The sequence below is a fragment of the Castor canadensis genome, chromosome 1 (assembly GCF_047511655.1).
Source record: "Castor canadensis chromosome 1, mCasCan1.hap1v2, whole genome shotgun sequence".
Taxonomy (NCBI): Eukaryota; Metazoa; Chordata; class Mammalia; order Rodentia; family Castoridae; genus Castor; species Castor canadensis.
Genome location: NC_133386.1, coordinates 51,611,819 through 51,626,487, shown reverse-complemented (window position 1 = coordinate 51,626,487; position 14,669 = coordinate 51,611,819). Strand labels below are relative to the sequence as shown.

Sequence of the window (14,669 nt, the reverse complement as noted above, 5' to 3'; positions counted from 1 at the left end):
CAGAGTCAGTTTATGTCAATTGTCTGTTTTTTGCATGCATTGTAATTTTTGGTTAAAACTTAGACATTGTAGATAACATTTTGAAGTAACTGATTCTGTGGTGTTCTTCTGAGGATTATGGAGGCTTTGTTCCTTAGTAGATAGCTTGCCGAAGCTCACACAGCAAACTCTGCCTGTCTGTGGTGGCCAGCATCTAATTTTTCTGCAGTTCTTATAACTTCCAGATGCTTTTGTTTAGTCTATTCCCTTCTCTGTCTATCTCAGCACGTACATAATTTGTTGGTTCTCAAGAAAGGTTACCGTCTTGCAATTCTTTAGCCAATTACAGCTTTTAAAACTGTCTTCCAACTCCTGTCTGTTTTTTAGGCTTGTCCATTGTTCTATATTGTTTTGGAGGAGGGGAAACATTTTATAACTGGTATCTACAGAAGTGTTTGCATGGTCACTACACTGTGAACAGAAGTTGATTAGCAAATATTTTTTAAACCATTCTCAAGTTAGCTACCAGATAACCTTTAGGTGGCAATAAAATAGTCAAGGCAAGCGTAATTTATCCATTGCTGAATTTTTGTGTAGTTGCCAGATAACAACATTTCCCCCCCCCAAATTTTATATTTTAATACAGGTTTTGTGTACTATTATTTCATTCAATTAAAGGTTCTTAGAGGAATATTGAGTTACTACAGATGTTGTTATTATTACAAAAATGTCTTGAAAGAGGCCAAAATTGAGTGGAAATGCAAGTTGGGTCCACCAAAATGGGAAAAAAAGTATAGATCTTTAACTACAGAAAATCTTCTTTTTTGGTGTTTTCAATAGTAACCACTTTGACCTTGCAGTCATTTATATTTGCATAGTTATAACACTTTTGTTTTATTTAGTATGCAGGCAGATATACTGCTACTCTCTTTATTATTTTTTTTGGGGGGGTTGGTTTCTTTTGTGGCACTGGGGTTTGAACTCAGGTCCTCACACTTGCTAGGCAGGTGCTCTACCACTTGAGCCACTTCACCAGTCCTCTCTTTTTATTTTTAAAAATTAACTAATTTTACAGTACTACTGTAAAATTAAACCCTTGTGTATGCTAGGCAAGCACTGTACCACTGTGCTGTATCTCCAGCCCACAAATCTTTTAGAGTATCAAACCACATCCTCTGAGTGATTGTGTCCTCCTTTGGCCACACACTGAGAACTGTGTCTTTGGTCTGAGAATGGAGTAGGAAATGGAGAGTCTGGATAGGGAAATTAGAGAGGAAGTTTCCTGGTATTTGAGAAAGATTTCTCTGCATGATTTCTGAGATGCGTTTCTCTACAATGGCAGAAATACACATATTCAAATAAGGTACATCAGCACATTCTGATGTCTTCCTTATACGTTTTTTTGACATCTATGTCTTTTAAGGCATTTAGAATATTCTATCTGGTGTTCTGATTAGAGCTATATTTGCATATATGCCACCAGACTGAAAATTACTGAAAAGTAGAGAAATTTCTTAGTTGTTTTTATATTCTCAGTAGCCTTGGGTAATAACATTATAATAGACATTTTAATGACAATATAATAGGCATTTTAATAGGAAGGGAGAGAATGTTGTATATACATACAACATAAAAATAATTTAAATAGTACCTTTCCCACTATAAAAGATTTATTTTTTCAACAATTTTAGGAAACATTGTGTGAGTGTTTAATAGACTGACATAGATAAACTAAGGCTGTTTTGCATTTGAATATTTTTTGTCATACCAGATGTAGTGACTACATGCTTCAGTTTTTCAGTTATTAAATGAATTTAATAAAAGTATTACCCTATGATAACATTTTAAGGATTAGCCAAAACAATCTGATTACAACAAATATATTCTCAGTACAACATCTGGCTCTGTTGAAACTTTATTATTAATAATCATAATTAGATGTGGAAGAGAATAGCACTGTGTAGCCCAGGCTGTCCTGAAACTGGTGATTCTCCTGCCTCAGCCTCCTTAGTTCTGGTATTATAGGTGTGTGCCATCTCACTGGCTTTATTTTATTTGTTTTATAGGAGACCATCAACTTTTTTTTCTTGGTGGTTCTGGGGTTTGGACTCAGGGCCTTGTGCTTGTTAGGCAGGTACTCTACTACTTGAACCATATTCCTAGTTTTTTGCTTTAGTTATTTATAGAATAGGGTCTTCTGTTGATGTCCTGGCTGGTCTGAACACAATCCTCCTATTTACATGTCTGCTATAGCTGGGATGACAGGTGAACACCACCATGCACAACTTTTATTGGTTGAGATGCAGATCTTGCTACCCGCTCCCCTGCTGCTGGCCTTGGACTGCATTTCTCCTAATGTCACCTCCTGAGTAGCTAGGGTTACAGACAGATGTGAGCCACTGAGATGAGCCTTTTTTTTTTTTTTAAAGTACTGAGGATTGAATTTAGGACTTCACTTTTGTGGTGAATTTCATAAACAATTAGACTGAATTCTTTGGATGCCATGTTTAAACTTTACAAAAACATTTTTGTAATGGTAAGCAATAGTTTGCAATAGTAAGCAATTATTCATTCAAGAATTAATTTGTTCTTAGCCAGGTGCGCTGAGGATTCTGGAGAAAATCTTATTGTGGCTTCTTCCCACTACTCTGGGGGAAATGTAAGGGCTCATGGTCTCTTGCTTGATGTCTAGTAGAGGGCTTAAGAGAGATCACTTGGAGATTTGAAGAGTCCCCCCATTTCTCTCTTATGGAGCAGAGAGGACTAGGGACTGACTGCCTGAGATGTCCAACAAGGAGAGAGCTGTGCCTGCCAGCTACTCCCATAGCAGGAGCTACACAGGAGGTGGCTGTGTTAGGATTTATGAAGGATAAATGAGTGTCTCCTGAAGATCAGAGGCAGGGCTCTAAAGGAGAGAGGTAGCCTGAAGGACAGTGAGGCTCCAACAGTGACAGCCAAAAGGCCAGGAGGAGAATGAATTACCCAGGTTACTGGAGCTATAGCCAGAAGGAACTCTAAGGCAAGAGTCTTAAAGAACCTACAAAAGTGGATCTGAGAAAAACAGACTCAACTTCAGACGTAATCCTTTTGACAGTACCACTCAAGTTGAAATCTTCTTGCTTTCCTTCCCCTAGCCTCCCTCTCTCCCACAGTCACCAACAGCTAGGGGTAGGGAGAAGTTTGTGGGAGAGAAGAGAAGCAGTGGATCTCAAATCCTTCTTAGTATCCCTGGGACTGGGGACAATTTTTAATTACCAAGTGAAAACTGGTTTGTTACCTGGAGCGACTGCAGGCTTCTCTGTTATTTAACATTGACAAAAAGAAGCATTTGGGCCTGCTGAAGTGCTCATCCAGTGACAGGGAAACTGTTCCTCACTGAATAAACTTTAAGAGGATAGTCAGGACAAGAAGATGTGTTTGATTATATCTTGTTGTTAGTGTTTATTAAACGAAGCTTATAAGTTTTCATGTTTGGTATAGACTTGATAGCTTATGAGAGCACTCATTTCTTTAGCACAAAATTATGATTATTTGTACTTAATGTTTTTATTTTTCTGTCTTTGGCTTTCTTTTGTTTGGATTGTCTTAGAATCATAGCAAGAAGTTATTATTTCTAATTATTATTTTTTTTATTGTGAAAGATAACATACATTTAGAAGATAAAAACATATGTACTGCTTTACCAGAATCCACAGTGAATACTTGTGCAAGGGTTTTTTCCTTCAAAGTACCATGACTCATGTGAGCATTATATGTAATGTAACTTTATGTTCTAGGATTTCTTGATGTGATCTATGATTTCGTGTTGGCATCTTACTTGTGAAAGTGCTTTTATCTAAAAATGGATGTTTGAATTTTTTTTTCTAGTTTGCCTAGTTTTAATATTAATTTTTTTTGGATGTACTGGGGTTTGAACTCAGGGCTTCACACTTGCTAGGTAGACACTGTACTTCTTGAGCCATGCCTGCAACCCTTAAATTGTTTCTTAAACAAATTACTAAACTCTTTTGAGTGGGATTAAGTTATTATAGATTCAGTGAAATTTTTATGTAAGGTAGACTGAAAATACCCTCATCTGTTTTTAAGCAGACCCATATTGGATGGCTCTGCAGGTGTGGTGTTGGGGTGTGCAAACTTAATTGGCCAATCAGCCTCTAATGCTCTTTTTGAATCTCCACTACTAATTGTTGAATATTACTAAATAACATGGCCCCATTTGCATAGTGTCTTCATTGTGTTTTAAGAGTACAGTCTTTTTTTCTGGTAAGGGAAGAAAAGATTTAGAAATACAGCTGATTAAAATACTGTGTGTGTAATTTAAAATGCAAGAAGGCAAAGAAGTGAAGTTACTAATATGGTGAAGCTTTACTTGAACCCAGTGTTGAGGAATGATCTTTGCCTTGGCTTCCTATCTTTGCTAAGGAAATAGAGAAACAAACTAGGAAACTTTCAGAGAGCTGAGTGGAGTTCTTGAGACTATCTGCTTCATTTTATAAGATAAACAATTTATTGTCATTGTTAAAATACTAAATTATTAAGCATCATATGCCAGATACTGGGGTTTAGATGTATATTTTCTATCCCTTAATAAGTCTGGAAAGATACACATTTGACTCATTTTCAAGATAAGAAAACAGGTTCAGAAGGAAAGTGACTTGCCCAAGGACATATGTAATTGTAGAGTTGATGACCTGAACTAGGACTGTTTCTTTTGCAGCCCATGTGCCCCATTAATTTATTATACATTTTTGGAAGAACTTACAGACTTGATATCCTATGAGAACACTCATTTCTTTGGTTAAAAATTATGATTATTTATACTTAATATTTCTTTCTCTTTTTGATTTTCTTTGAATTTTCTCAGAAGCAGAAGCTATGACTTCTGATTCTTATTTTCTATTGTGAAAAATAATATACTTTCATAAAAGATAAGATATATGTATAGTTGATAAATAGTTATAAACTAAATACCCAGTAACTATTATCCAGGTCAAAAACTGTCCACTAGTGTATCAGTCAGTTTCCTTATGGAGAGAGCTAAGCCAGGCCCATGTGAGTGATTGCTTCTTAACCACTGGGTAAATAATTACATCTTTACTCCACCCGGGAGTTAACCACTATTCTGATCACAGTGTGCATTTCTTTACAGTTTGACCACCCAGGTATGTCCTAAACATGTCTCTTTATTTGTTTTTTGTTTTTTTAAAGACAGGATCTTGCTATGTATCCCAGACTGGCCCCAGACTCAAGCTCTTCCTATCTTGGCTTCCTGAGTGCTGAGATTACAGGCATATTCTACCATCCTTGGCCTTATTTTTTTTTTTAAATGAATTACTTGCTGAGCACCAGTGGCTCACACCTGTAATCCTAGCTACTTGGGAGGCTGAGATCAGGAGGATCGTAGTTTGAGGCCAGCCTGGGCAAATAGTTTGAGAGACCCCCCCTTCTCCAAAATAACCAGAGAAAAATAGACTGGAGGTGTGGCTTGTGATGAAGTACCTGCTTTGCAGGCATGAAGCCCTGAGTTCAAATCCCAGTCCCACCAAAGAAAAAAATTTCTTCCCATAGATTAGAAGTTGTTTATAACCATAAGTAAGTATCAAAATAGATAGGGCTATAGGGAAATGTTTAATTTATCTAAAACCATGAACTTCTCAAGAGTTCAGTTAAATATATATAATTGCTAAGCTAATTATAATTAGCCAGTGTTTGAGGTATGATTCAGATTTGTTGTCAATTTATTCCAACTTTTCCCTTATTTTGCAGTATGGATTATACCTTTTTATTAATATTCTTTGAGATGTGTATTGTATACAATGGAATAAATGCAAATATAATTTTCCATGTCATAATGTTCCTTCCTTTCTCTTCCCCTCTTTTCCAGCCTGGGTAGGTTCTCTCTCCATGGGGATGATTTTCTTTTGCTGCCCAATAGCCAGCGTCTTCACAGACATATTTGGCTGTCGGCAAACAGCTGTGTTGGGTGCTGCTGTGGGCCTCATTGGACTCATGTCCAGTTCTTTTGTAAGGTAAGGAATTCCGTTGCTTTTGAATTACTGTTAAATACCACCTCCTTTTCATTGCTTGAAATGAGCTGTTATCTATAGCAGCAAATCAGAGCTTGAGAATTTGAATGCTTTTGCTTGCAGTGCCTAAGATTTAGATGCCAGTAGGATATAGTGTTCCCCAGAGCCAAGAAAAATTTTGTCCTTTTCTTATTTTCTATTCACATAAAAGTCCTAAAGGAATCAGTTTTATCTGCAAGTTATCTAGAGCAGTGACTCCAGGTTACAGTCAGCTCCATCTGATCCCCAAGAGGTACAATAAATGTTTTGTGGTGGTGTTCATAAGCTTGACAAAAAAATTTTTATTAATGGGACCAAGAATTTAAAAAAAAATTAATTCCAACCCAGGCAGAGAATTCCTGTTTATACTTTTAAAGAAAAAGGTTATGTTAAAATATTTAAATATCATGGCAAAATGACGTGGTCAAATACACTTTAAAATAAAACTCAATACCAGTACTCTTCCCTGTATTTGTTAGTAGAAAAGATGTTGGGCTTTGAGGAGGCACTAACTACTAGGAGCTGATGGGCACGTTACTCTGTGAAACAGCGCCAGTTCTCCTGGGAATTCCCTTGCATGGTTAGACTATTCCACAGAGAAACCCCGGTTTAATGTGTAGTCCTGGCTAGCAGGAGGTAATTAACAAGAGTACTTCTTAAGATCACTTGCATTCCTTTAGTGCTTTCTCTTTCTTTCCTGCCTATCTTCCTACTGCTGTAGTTGAAACATGCTTTAGTCATAGGGACTGAAAAAGTCAAATTTGCATTTATTGCCCTGCTTATTTATTTTTGGTGGTACTGGGGTTTGAACTCAGGACTTCATTCCTGCTAGGGAGGCGCTCTACCTCTTGAGCCACATCTCCAGCTCTTTTTAAAAATATTTGGCTTTCAATCAACAGAAGCCCTCCTTAGTTTCACTTGCTTCACCTTCTACTACATAACCCCCTTCCTCAAATCTAAAGTGAGCCTCTTCCCAAGAGATGTTCAATTATTTAGTTAAGTTAAAAAAATTTTAATCCTTTATTTGTTTGAGACATAGGCGGCCTTAAAGCTTACAAACTGGAATCAATAGTGAAGGCACTAATTCAGTCTTTCAACAATCAGAATATGATTTCTTGTTATCTTGCACAATGCTGGGAATAGTGCAATGCAGGGTGAATGTTGGTGTGCAGCCCTGAGGCCAGCAAAAATGAGGCACAGATGTTCTCTGTGTATGTTCTTGACATAACCCTGGGGAGACAGTATCAAATGCTGCCTTTTCTTTACTAGATTGCTTAGTAAGTACCTGAGAAAATACCACAAAATAATGAGTTTTCAGACAAGGTTTTTTGCTAGTTTAATCACTGAGGATCTTACAGAGGCTCTTCTGGGTGCTGACTTTATTTCTGAGCAGTGGAGAGCACAGTTCACACCTAACAACACCATGTGGTTCACCCAACATCATGAAAAAGAGAAGGGGTGACAAAATCATTGATGACGTTAATGGTCATTTCTCACACATTCATATTAAATTATTTTTAGTGCTGCATTCTTTCTTTCTTTTTTGTCTGTACTGGAGTTTGAATTCAGGGCCTCACAACTTCTAGGGAGGCACTCTACCCCTTGCACCATGCCCCTCACACTTAGTGCCACATTCCTGATTTATTAAGTTTACCCCTTATTTTTGGTTAATTTTCACTTGCAGGAAATATATTGATTGATTAATTAAAACCCACTTTTACTATGTAATGTTCTATTCTACCAACATGTGATATAAATAATTAAAGCTGCTTTCATCTTTTTCATATCCGTACAGTTCCATCGAGCCTCTGTACCTTACCTATGGAATCATATTTGCCTGCGGTTGCTCCTTTGCATACCAGCCTTCATTGGTCATTTTGGGACACTATTTCAAGAAGCGCCTTGGACTGGTGAATGGCATTGTCACTGCTGGCAGCAGCATCTTCACAATTTTGCTGCCTTTACTTTTAAGGGTTCTGATTGACAGCGTGGGTCTCTTTTATACCCTGCGGGTCCTCTGCATCTTCATGTTTGTTCTCTTTCTGGCTGGCTTTACTTATCGACCTCTCGTTTCTAGTGCCAAAGATAAAGAGAGTGAAGGGAGAAGATTCTTCCTTTTTTCCAGGAGAAAATTCAGTCCTCCAAAAAAAATTTTCAATTTTACCATCTTCAAGGTGACAGCTTATGCAGTGTGGGCAGTTGGAATTCCACTTGCACTTTTTGGCTACTTTGTGCCTTATGTTCACTTGGTAAGTATGTATCTTTGGCTCTGCTGGAAATTGGCATTACCATTTCCTACAGGAAAATTTAGAAGAGCAAGATAGATCAGGTTGAAGTTGGCCTCAGACATTATCCTGATTGTAATTTGGGGACCCTTGAATTTAAAGATCTCTCATGACAAAGTTAGTACATCTATTTGGCCATTAAACAAAGAGTGTGTTTCATGATCTGTGTCAGTATTTTAAAAATCCCAAACCCAAACAAACAAAAAACAGTAAGAAAGGAAGGCTAAAATCTTAGAACAAGTTATATCGATATGAAACATTTGATGGCTACTTCCTGTAGAAGTGGTTTACTAGTCTTAATCAGGGATAAAAAAAGCTAGTGTAATTACTGCCAAAATTAATTATTTTTCAACAGAAGTTTGCAGAAATAAGGTAATAACACCAACAAAAAAGCATTACATGTACTTGTGGAACACTTCTGGGAAAATGGAATACTATTGAGAGGAGTGTGTGATAAATGGGAGGAAAGTTCTAAAAATTAGGGAGATTAGGATTTCAAGTACTCAAGCACTTTATATTGTTGATCTCTGGTTCAAAGGCAAAAATCTAGCCTCTTTACACAAAACAAAAATAAGCAGTGTTAAAGTACTTGCCCTCAGCAGGATCAAAAGCGCTCGTTATGTTTCTTCCTTTTTTCTTGTTGTTTGTGGAGAAAGTGTATATAGTTCAGTGTCGATGACGACAAACAGAAATGACACTAGCTTCAATTTTTCTCTTGGATGTATACTGCATATGTGAACTTGGGTCTTTTTTTTAGCTTATAGTTTACTTTTGAACATTCATTCAATTTTTTTTAAGGTGTTTTGGTGAAAGTTCAGCAGTTCAGAATTACTGGCAGCAACAGATCAATTGGCAGGCACATCATCAGCCCTGTGGGCTCCTATACTTACTTCGCAGAGTAATTAGGCCAAGAAAATACGGAGAGATGGTAGGCATGTCTTGAATCTAAGAATAGTTTGGATTTCTCAATGCTCCTTATTCTCCTCTTGCCAGGATAGCTGGGGAAGCAACTGGATGACTAATGGGCAGACATAGGAAAGGAGTAGGTCATAGTGCTCAGAGCCACTTGGCATTTTTCATAGACTTAGGTTTTAGGTAAAATTACCTCGTATGTGGCTTCAGTCAGAGCTCATAGTCTGTTTTCAGACTTTAGGAAGATGTGTCTAAAACATCTGAACCTAATTTTTGTTGTAATATACCTGTCTCTTATGTAGCTTCTTAGTCAAGAAAATATTTATTGTGTCCTTTCTCAAGGATTTAGAAATTCCTTCCCTTCCTCCCTTCCTTCCCTGATTGGGGTCTCACTGTGTAGCCCATGCTGGGCTGGAACTTGAGTCCTGCATGCTGTGATTACTATGTGCGCCACCACACCAGGTTTTGTGGTTGTTGTTTTTCTTTTTGGTACTATAAGGTGAACATACCCAGAGAAATCAGTATCTCAGCTTTGCTAATGGTAGATGCTTATTAAAGAGCAACTGGCAGAAATGGCTGCCATTTCTGGTTATATGTTTATAGTTTATAAATTTATTTCACATGTATTACTTCTTTTGGCCTTCACAATAAATCTATAAAGTAGGCAAAATAAATAATATTAACCCCCATTTTACAGACTAGAAAACATATCCATCATTAACAGAGATGCTGAGTGAGTCCTCAAGAATCCCATGTTAGTAAATAGCAGAGCAGGGATTGGTTTCCTTGTACCATCCTCACCTTGTAGGAAATCTAGTACAGTACTGTTTAACAGCACATTGGGCCACTTCCCTGGATTAACACCTGATATGTGCATCCATTTTATTGGAGAGAAAGTCATATGCCTAAGGAAATTTAATAAATTTGTTATTGATCTTTTTCTTAAGGTAAATTGAATTTCATAGAGGGCAATAAGTTATGAGTTATACAATATTCTGGATGCTATTTGTAATCAGGAGGTGTCAAGTCAGATGTTATGCAGAACTATGAGGTGTCTAACTCCATTAATAAATCATGCCTTTTTTGTTATTTTTCCTCCTTGCAAGCATATTTTCTCACAAAAATGTGTTGACATTTTTCCTTTGGGAAACACTAGACAATTAAATGCCATGCATGCTGTTTAAATCTTGTCTTTGGTGGATGCACTGAGTTTGTTACTTTGTTGTAATTTAAGATTTGAATTATGGATACTTAAAACCCAGGGGATGCTAGTTTCCTCCTTTGAAATGGGGAGAAAGTATCTCAAATCCTTCCAAAGACTAGTAGATGATGTTCAATTCACACTCAACCCTTTATTGACTGTTGAAGGGGATAAACATATATAACATATCAACTTGTTTTGAGAAGCATGAACCTAGTAAATGTAATAACAAAAACTTACAGTCTACAAAGCACTTTTACATGCATTCTCTTATTTAATCTTCACAACAATGCAAAATATCATCCTAATTTTCTCAGTGAAAAGACAAAAGGCACTGAAAGGTGAAATAAGTTACTTAAGGCCCAGAGGAAGTGACTGATAGTTATTAATGTGATACTTTATGCAAGAGGCAGTGTGGTTATTGGCTTCAGGCAGAAGTTCCTGGAGCTAAATCCTGGTTTGTCCATTCCTATTGCACAACCGCAGGCGTCCTCTCTAAGCATTGTTTTCCTCATCTGTAAAATAAAGATAAATACACCTTGCAGAGTTGTTATAAGGATTAAAAAATATATGTAAAGCACATACCTCAGTTTTCAAAATTTCAGACAATGTGATTGCCTGCTAGGTGCTTTTAAGGGGAGGTATACATTCACAGGAGAAAGATGATTTTCACTTGCTAAAGTAGTTAGGAAATGCTTCATGGCATTGGAGTTGGACCTTGAACATGAGGTTTTGTGTTAAAACTGAATCTTTGATCAACTAGGAAACTAATATTTCAATTTAGATCTGTGAAGATTCAGAAGTGCAATGAAGTGCTCCCATGGCTCTGTTAAAATCTTAAGATCTTATTAGACTATACATGACAACTTGAGACAGAATATACATGTTCTCAAAGCAAGGGTGGAGGTTTTATCTTTTTCTTGTAGGTGACTTTTTAAGGTGAAGATGTCAAATTACCTCTCTTAGGCATACTCTACTTACAGTCTCATTATACGGACACAAATCTTACATATGGCTTTAGATGAGGTCTAACCTTCTAAATAACCATTCTTAGTAGCAGCTGCTTCAGTTTTCAGGAATTTCCTCCTTTGCACGAGAGATTTCTTGTTTGTTTCCTTTTGGCAGTGCTGGAGTTTGGAGTTTGAACTCAGGGCCTCCTGCTTGCTAGAAAGGCACACTACCACTTGAGGCACACCCCCGGCCCTTTTTTGCTTTAGTCATTTTTCAGATAGGGTCTCACACTTTTTGCCTGGGGCCAGCCTGAACTTAAATTCTCCTACCTATGCCTCCCATGTAGTTAGGATTACAGCTGTGAACCACCACACTTGGCTTGTTTGTTAAGATGGAGTCTCACTAACTTTTGCTTGGGTTGGCCTCAAACTGTGGTCCTTCCTATCTCTGCCTCCTGAGTAACAGGATTATAGGTGTGTGCCACCATATCTAGTTTGAGAGCTTTTTTTGTTTTGTGTCCTGAGTTAACTTCTTACTGTTCCTCCTTACCATTCACTTCACTTCCAAGAGCATGACACACTGTTGGTTTTTCTCCTACCTCCTCACCGCTTGTTCTCAATTTCTTTCCTGACTTTCCTTCCAGCTCCTGAAAATCCGGCATGTTCTAGGGCTTTTTCTCTATGCGTTCCACTGGTACTTTCACCCAGTCTCCTGAGTTCAAACATCATGTATATGCCAGTGACTCCACATGTATATTTGTAGCACAGACCTCTTCTCTCAGTCTTCCTTTATGTTCAGACAAAAATGTCTGACCCTGAAGTTCTGATCTTAGCCACCTCCTGCCCCCACAACAAAATTGCTCTGCTCCCAACCATCCTCATCACAGATGGCAGTTGCGTCCTTCCAGATGATCAGGCCCCAAACCTTGGAGCCATCCTTAGATCCTTTTTCTTGTTCACCACACCCCTGATCAAGGTAGGAAATCCTGATGGCTCTCCTTTCTAGTTATCTCTCACTGTCCTCCGTGTTAGCACTTTAGCCCAGGCCCCGCTAGCTTGGATCTCTCCATTGGCCTCTTAACTGGTCTTCCTGCTTCCTTCCCTGCCACTTGTAGCTTGTTCCCCATACAGAAGCCTTTGTACATTTGTCACTCTGCTCAGAATCCTTCAGTGGAAATGAGGAAATCTTCATTTTCTAAGAGTAAAATCTAATGTCCTTACAGTGGCCTACAGGTCCTCCATGATCTGGACCCTCCTATCTTTCTGATTTTCTGTCCTGGTCTCTCTTGCTCACTCAGCTCCTGCCCTTCACCTTCTAATCAGGCTTACCCTGGCCACCTGGCTAAAAATCCTCCTCCTCCCTCCATCCCAGCATTCCCAAACCCTTTTACATTACCTTTTTTCTTTTTCTTCTTTTTTTTCTTTTTTCATAGTACTTGGTACCTGCCCTCATATTTTTACTTTATTATGATTATTGCTCACTATCTTTATATACATATATCTCTCCTCAAACCATGAGTGAAGTATCTTTCTCTGTTCAATGATAGATCTCCAGCATCTAGCACAGTGCCTAGCACACAGTGGGTGCCCAAATATTTGCCGACTAGATAGATTATGGATAAGTTTAAAGTGACACAAGTGGTATTTCCATTCTTACCATTTTAATCTTTAAGCTCTACTGCTTTCATGCCATAATGATTTTTATATGACATGATGGTGTTCTTATTCACTCAGTACTTAACGAACAAGCTCAAACTCAGTAAACCTTGGAAGAATTATTCATGCTGTCAGTTGGCGGGAGGGAGCATTGTCATGTTCTGCTTTGACCACAGCTTTATGCCGATGCTAAGATTATAAATAGGAGGGATTTCTGTGTCTCTGAAGCAACTGTGTCTTCATTGCCAGCTGGAAATCCCACAGAGCCTGAGGTGGTGTGCTTAAAAATAGGATGCAGGGTGCAGAGCTGTAGCCCAGCCAGAAATCTAAATAGCTTTGGTTTGTAGAGCACTGCACATAACCACATCAGTCAGATGACTGGCAGGTGCCTAAGGGTGACAATGATAATCTAACTTTTCTCACTAGCATGAGATGCTCCAGACTCAATATAAAACTAGTGACTTTAGTTTCAATTGCTTTCATATCTCTCCAGTACTACTGACCTTGAAAATCTGCCATTAAGTATCTATGTTGGTTGATTCTAAAACATAACATTGAGTTGAATTGTATTTTCTAGGCTTTTAAACCTATATAGTTATCTATCAAGATGATTGACTTAGATGTTGAAATCTGTAATATACTGATCAGTAGTCTGATTTTTATTTGTTTGGTTTTTGATTTTTTGAGACAGAGTCTTTCTAGTCCATGCTGGTCTGGAACTCGCCTCTCCTGCCTCAGTCTCCCAGGTGCTGGAATTACAGGTGTGCACCACCATGCCCAGCATTAGCTTGGCTTGATTTCTAAGAAAAAGATCTGTGATAAGATATAAGTGGGTTGGTTTTGTGACAGAAAGTTCTCAAAAGAAACTTTGACCCATTACAGAGATCCTGTTCACCTGATACAAGATTAATGACAATCATTTTCTTACTAAGGAAACAATTGACTCCCAAGTCCACTTATTTTTAAGCTACAAATGAACTTTTGAAGCAAACAAGCCAATAAATGGGGCATGTAGAACCTCCAGATACTTTTTAGCTTTGAGTAATGCTAAATGTTGCCATGGGTCAACACTGGATGGTGGCTGTGAAACCTTGCTGGCTAGAGCAGCTCAGGAATTCTGCTCCAGCCAGAGTGCAGGGTGCTGAGCATGCAAATAGGGACAAGAGCAAACTCTCTCTTAGTGGTTTCCTCAAGGGGAGACTGGGGTAAAATTTACCAAGAATGGGTCATGTGTCAAGCCTTCTCCCAAAAGCTCAAGCCATTGCAAGGATGACTGTAATAAGTATAATGAATAACACTTAAGGGCTGGGGCATGGCTCAAGCGGTAAAGAGCCTGCCTAGCAAATGTGAGGCCCTGAGTTTAAACCCCAGTACTGGAAAAGAAAAAGACAGAAACTGTACATACTTAGAGCTAAGGAAGTGGCTCTGTGAGGCTGTTCTTAGTTAGCATCACTCATTTGAGTTACGCTCAGGCTGGGATTTGACACACATGTAAATCCCATGTTTTTTTTTTTTTTAAGAAGGCGTCTTCTGTGCCTTTATCAGGTCACCTTAGAGACACTGGGCCGAGACCAAAGTTGTTTTTCTGTTCTCTTGAAGCAGAACTTGGAGCATGATTTAC

At 38.2% G+C, this 14,669-nt stretch overlaps 1 protein-coding gene across 1 annotated transcript in view; it reads left to right on the top strand.

The window, feature by feature from the left end:
• LOC109700795 (sodium-dependent glucose transporter 1) overlaps nt 1–14,669 on the top strand; it is a 153,156-nt gene that overhangs the window by 57,887 nt on the left and 80,600 nt on the right. Inside the window, 2 exon segments of the mRNA XM_074076705.1 lie at nt 5,864–6,008; nt 7,840–8,293. Coding sequence (XP_073932806.1) covers nt 5,864–6,008; nt 7,840–8,293 — 599 coding nt within the window.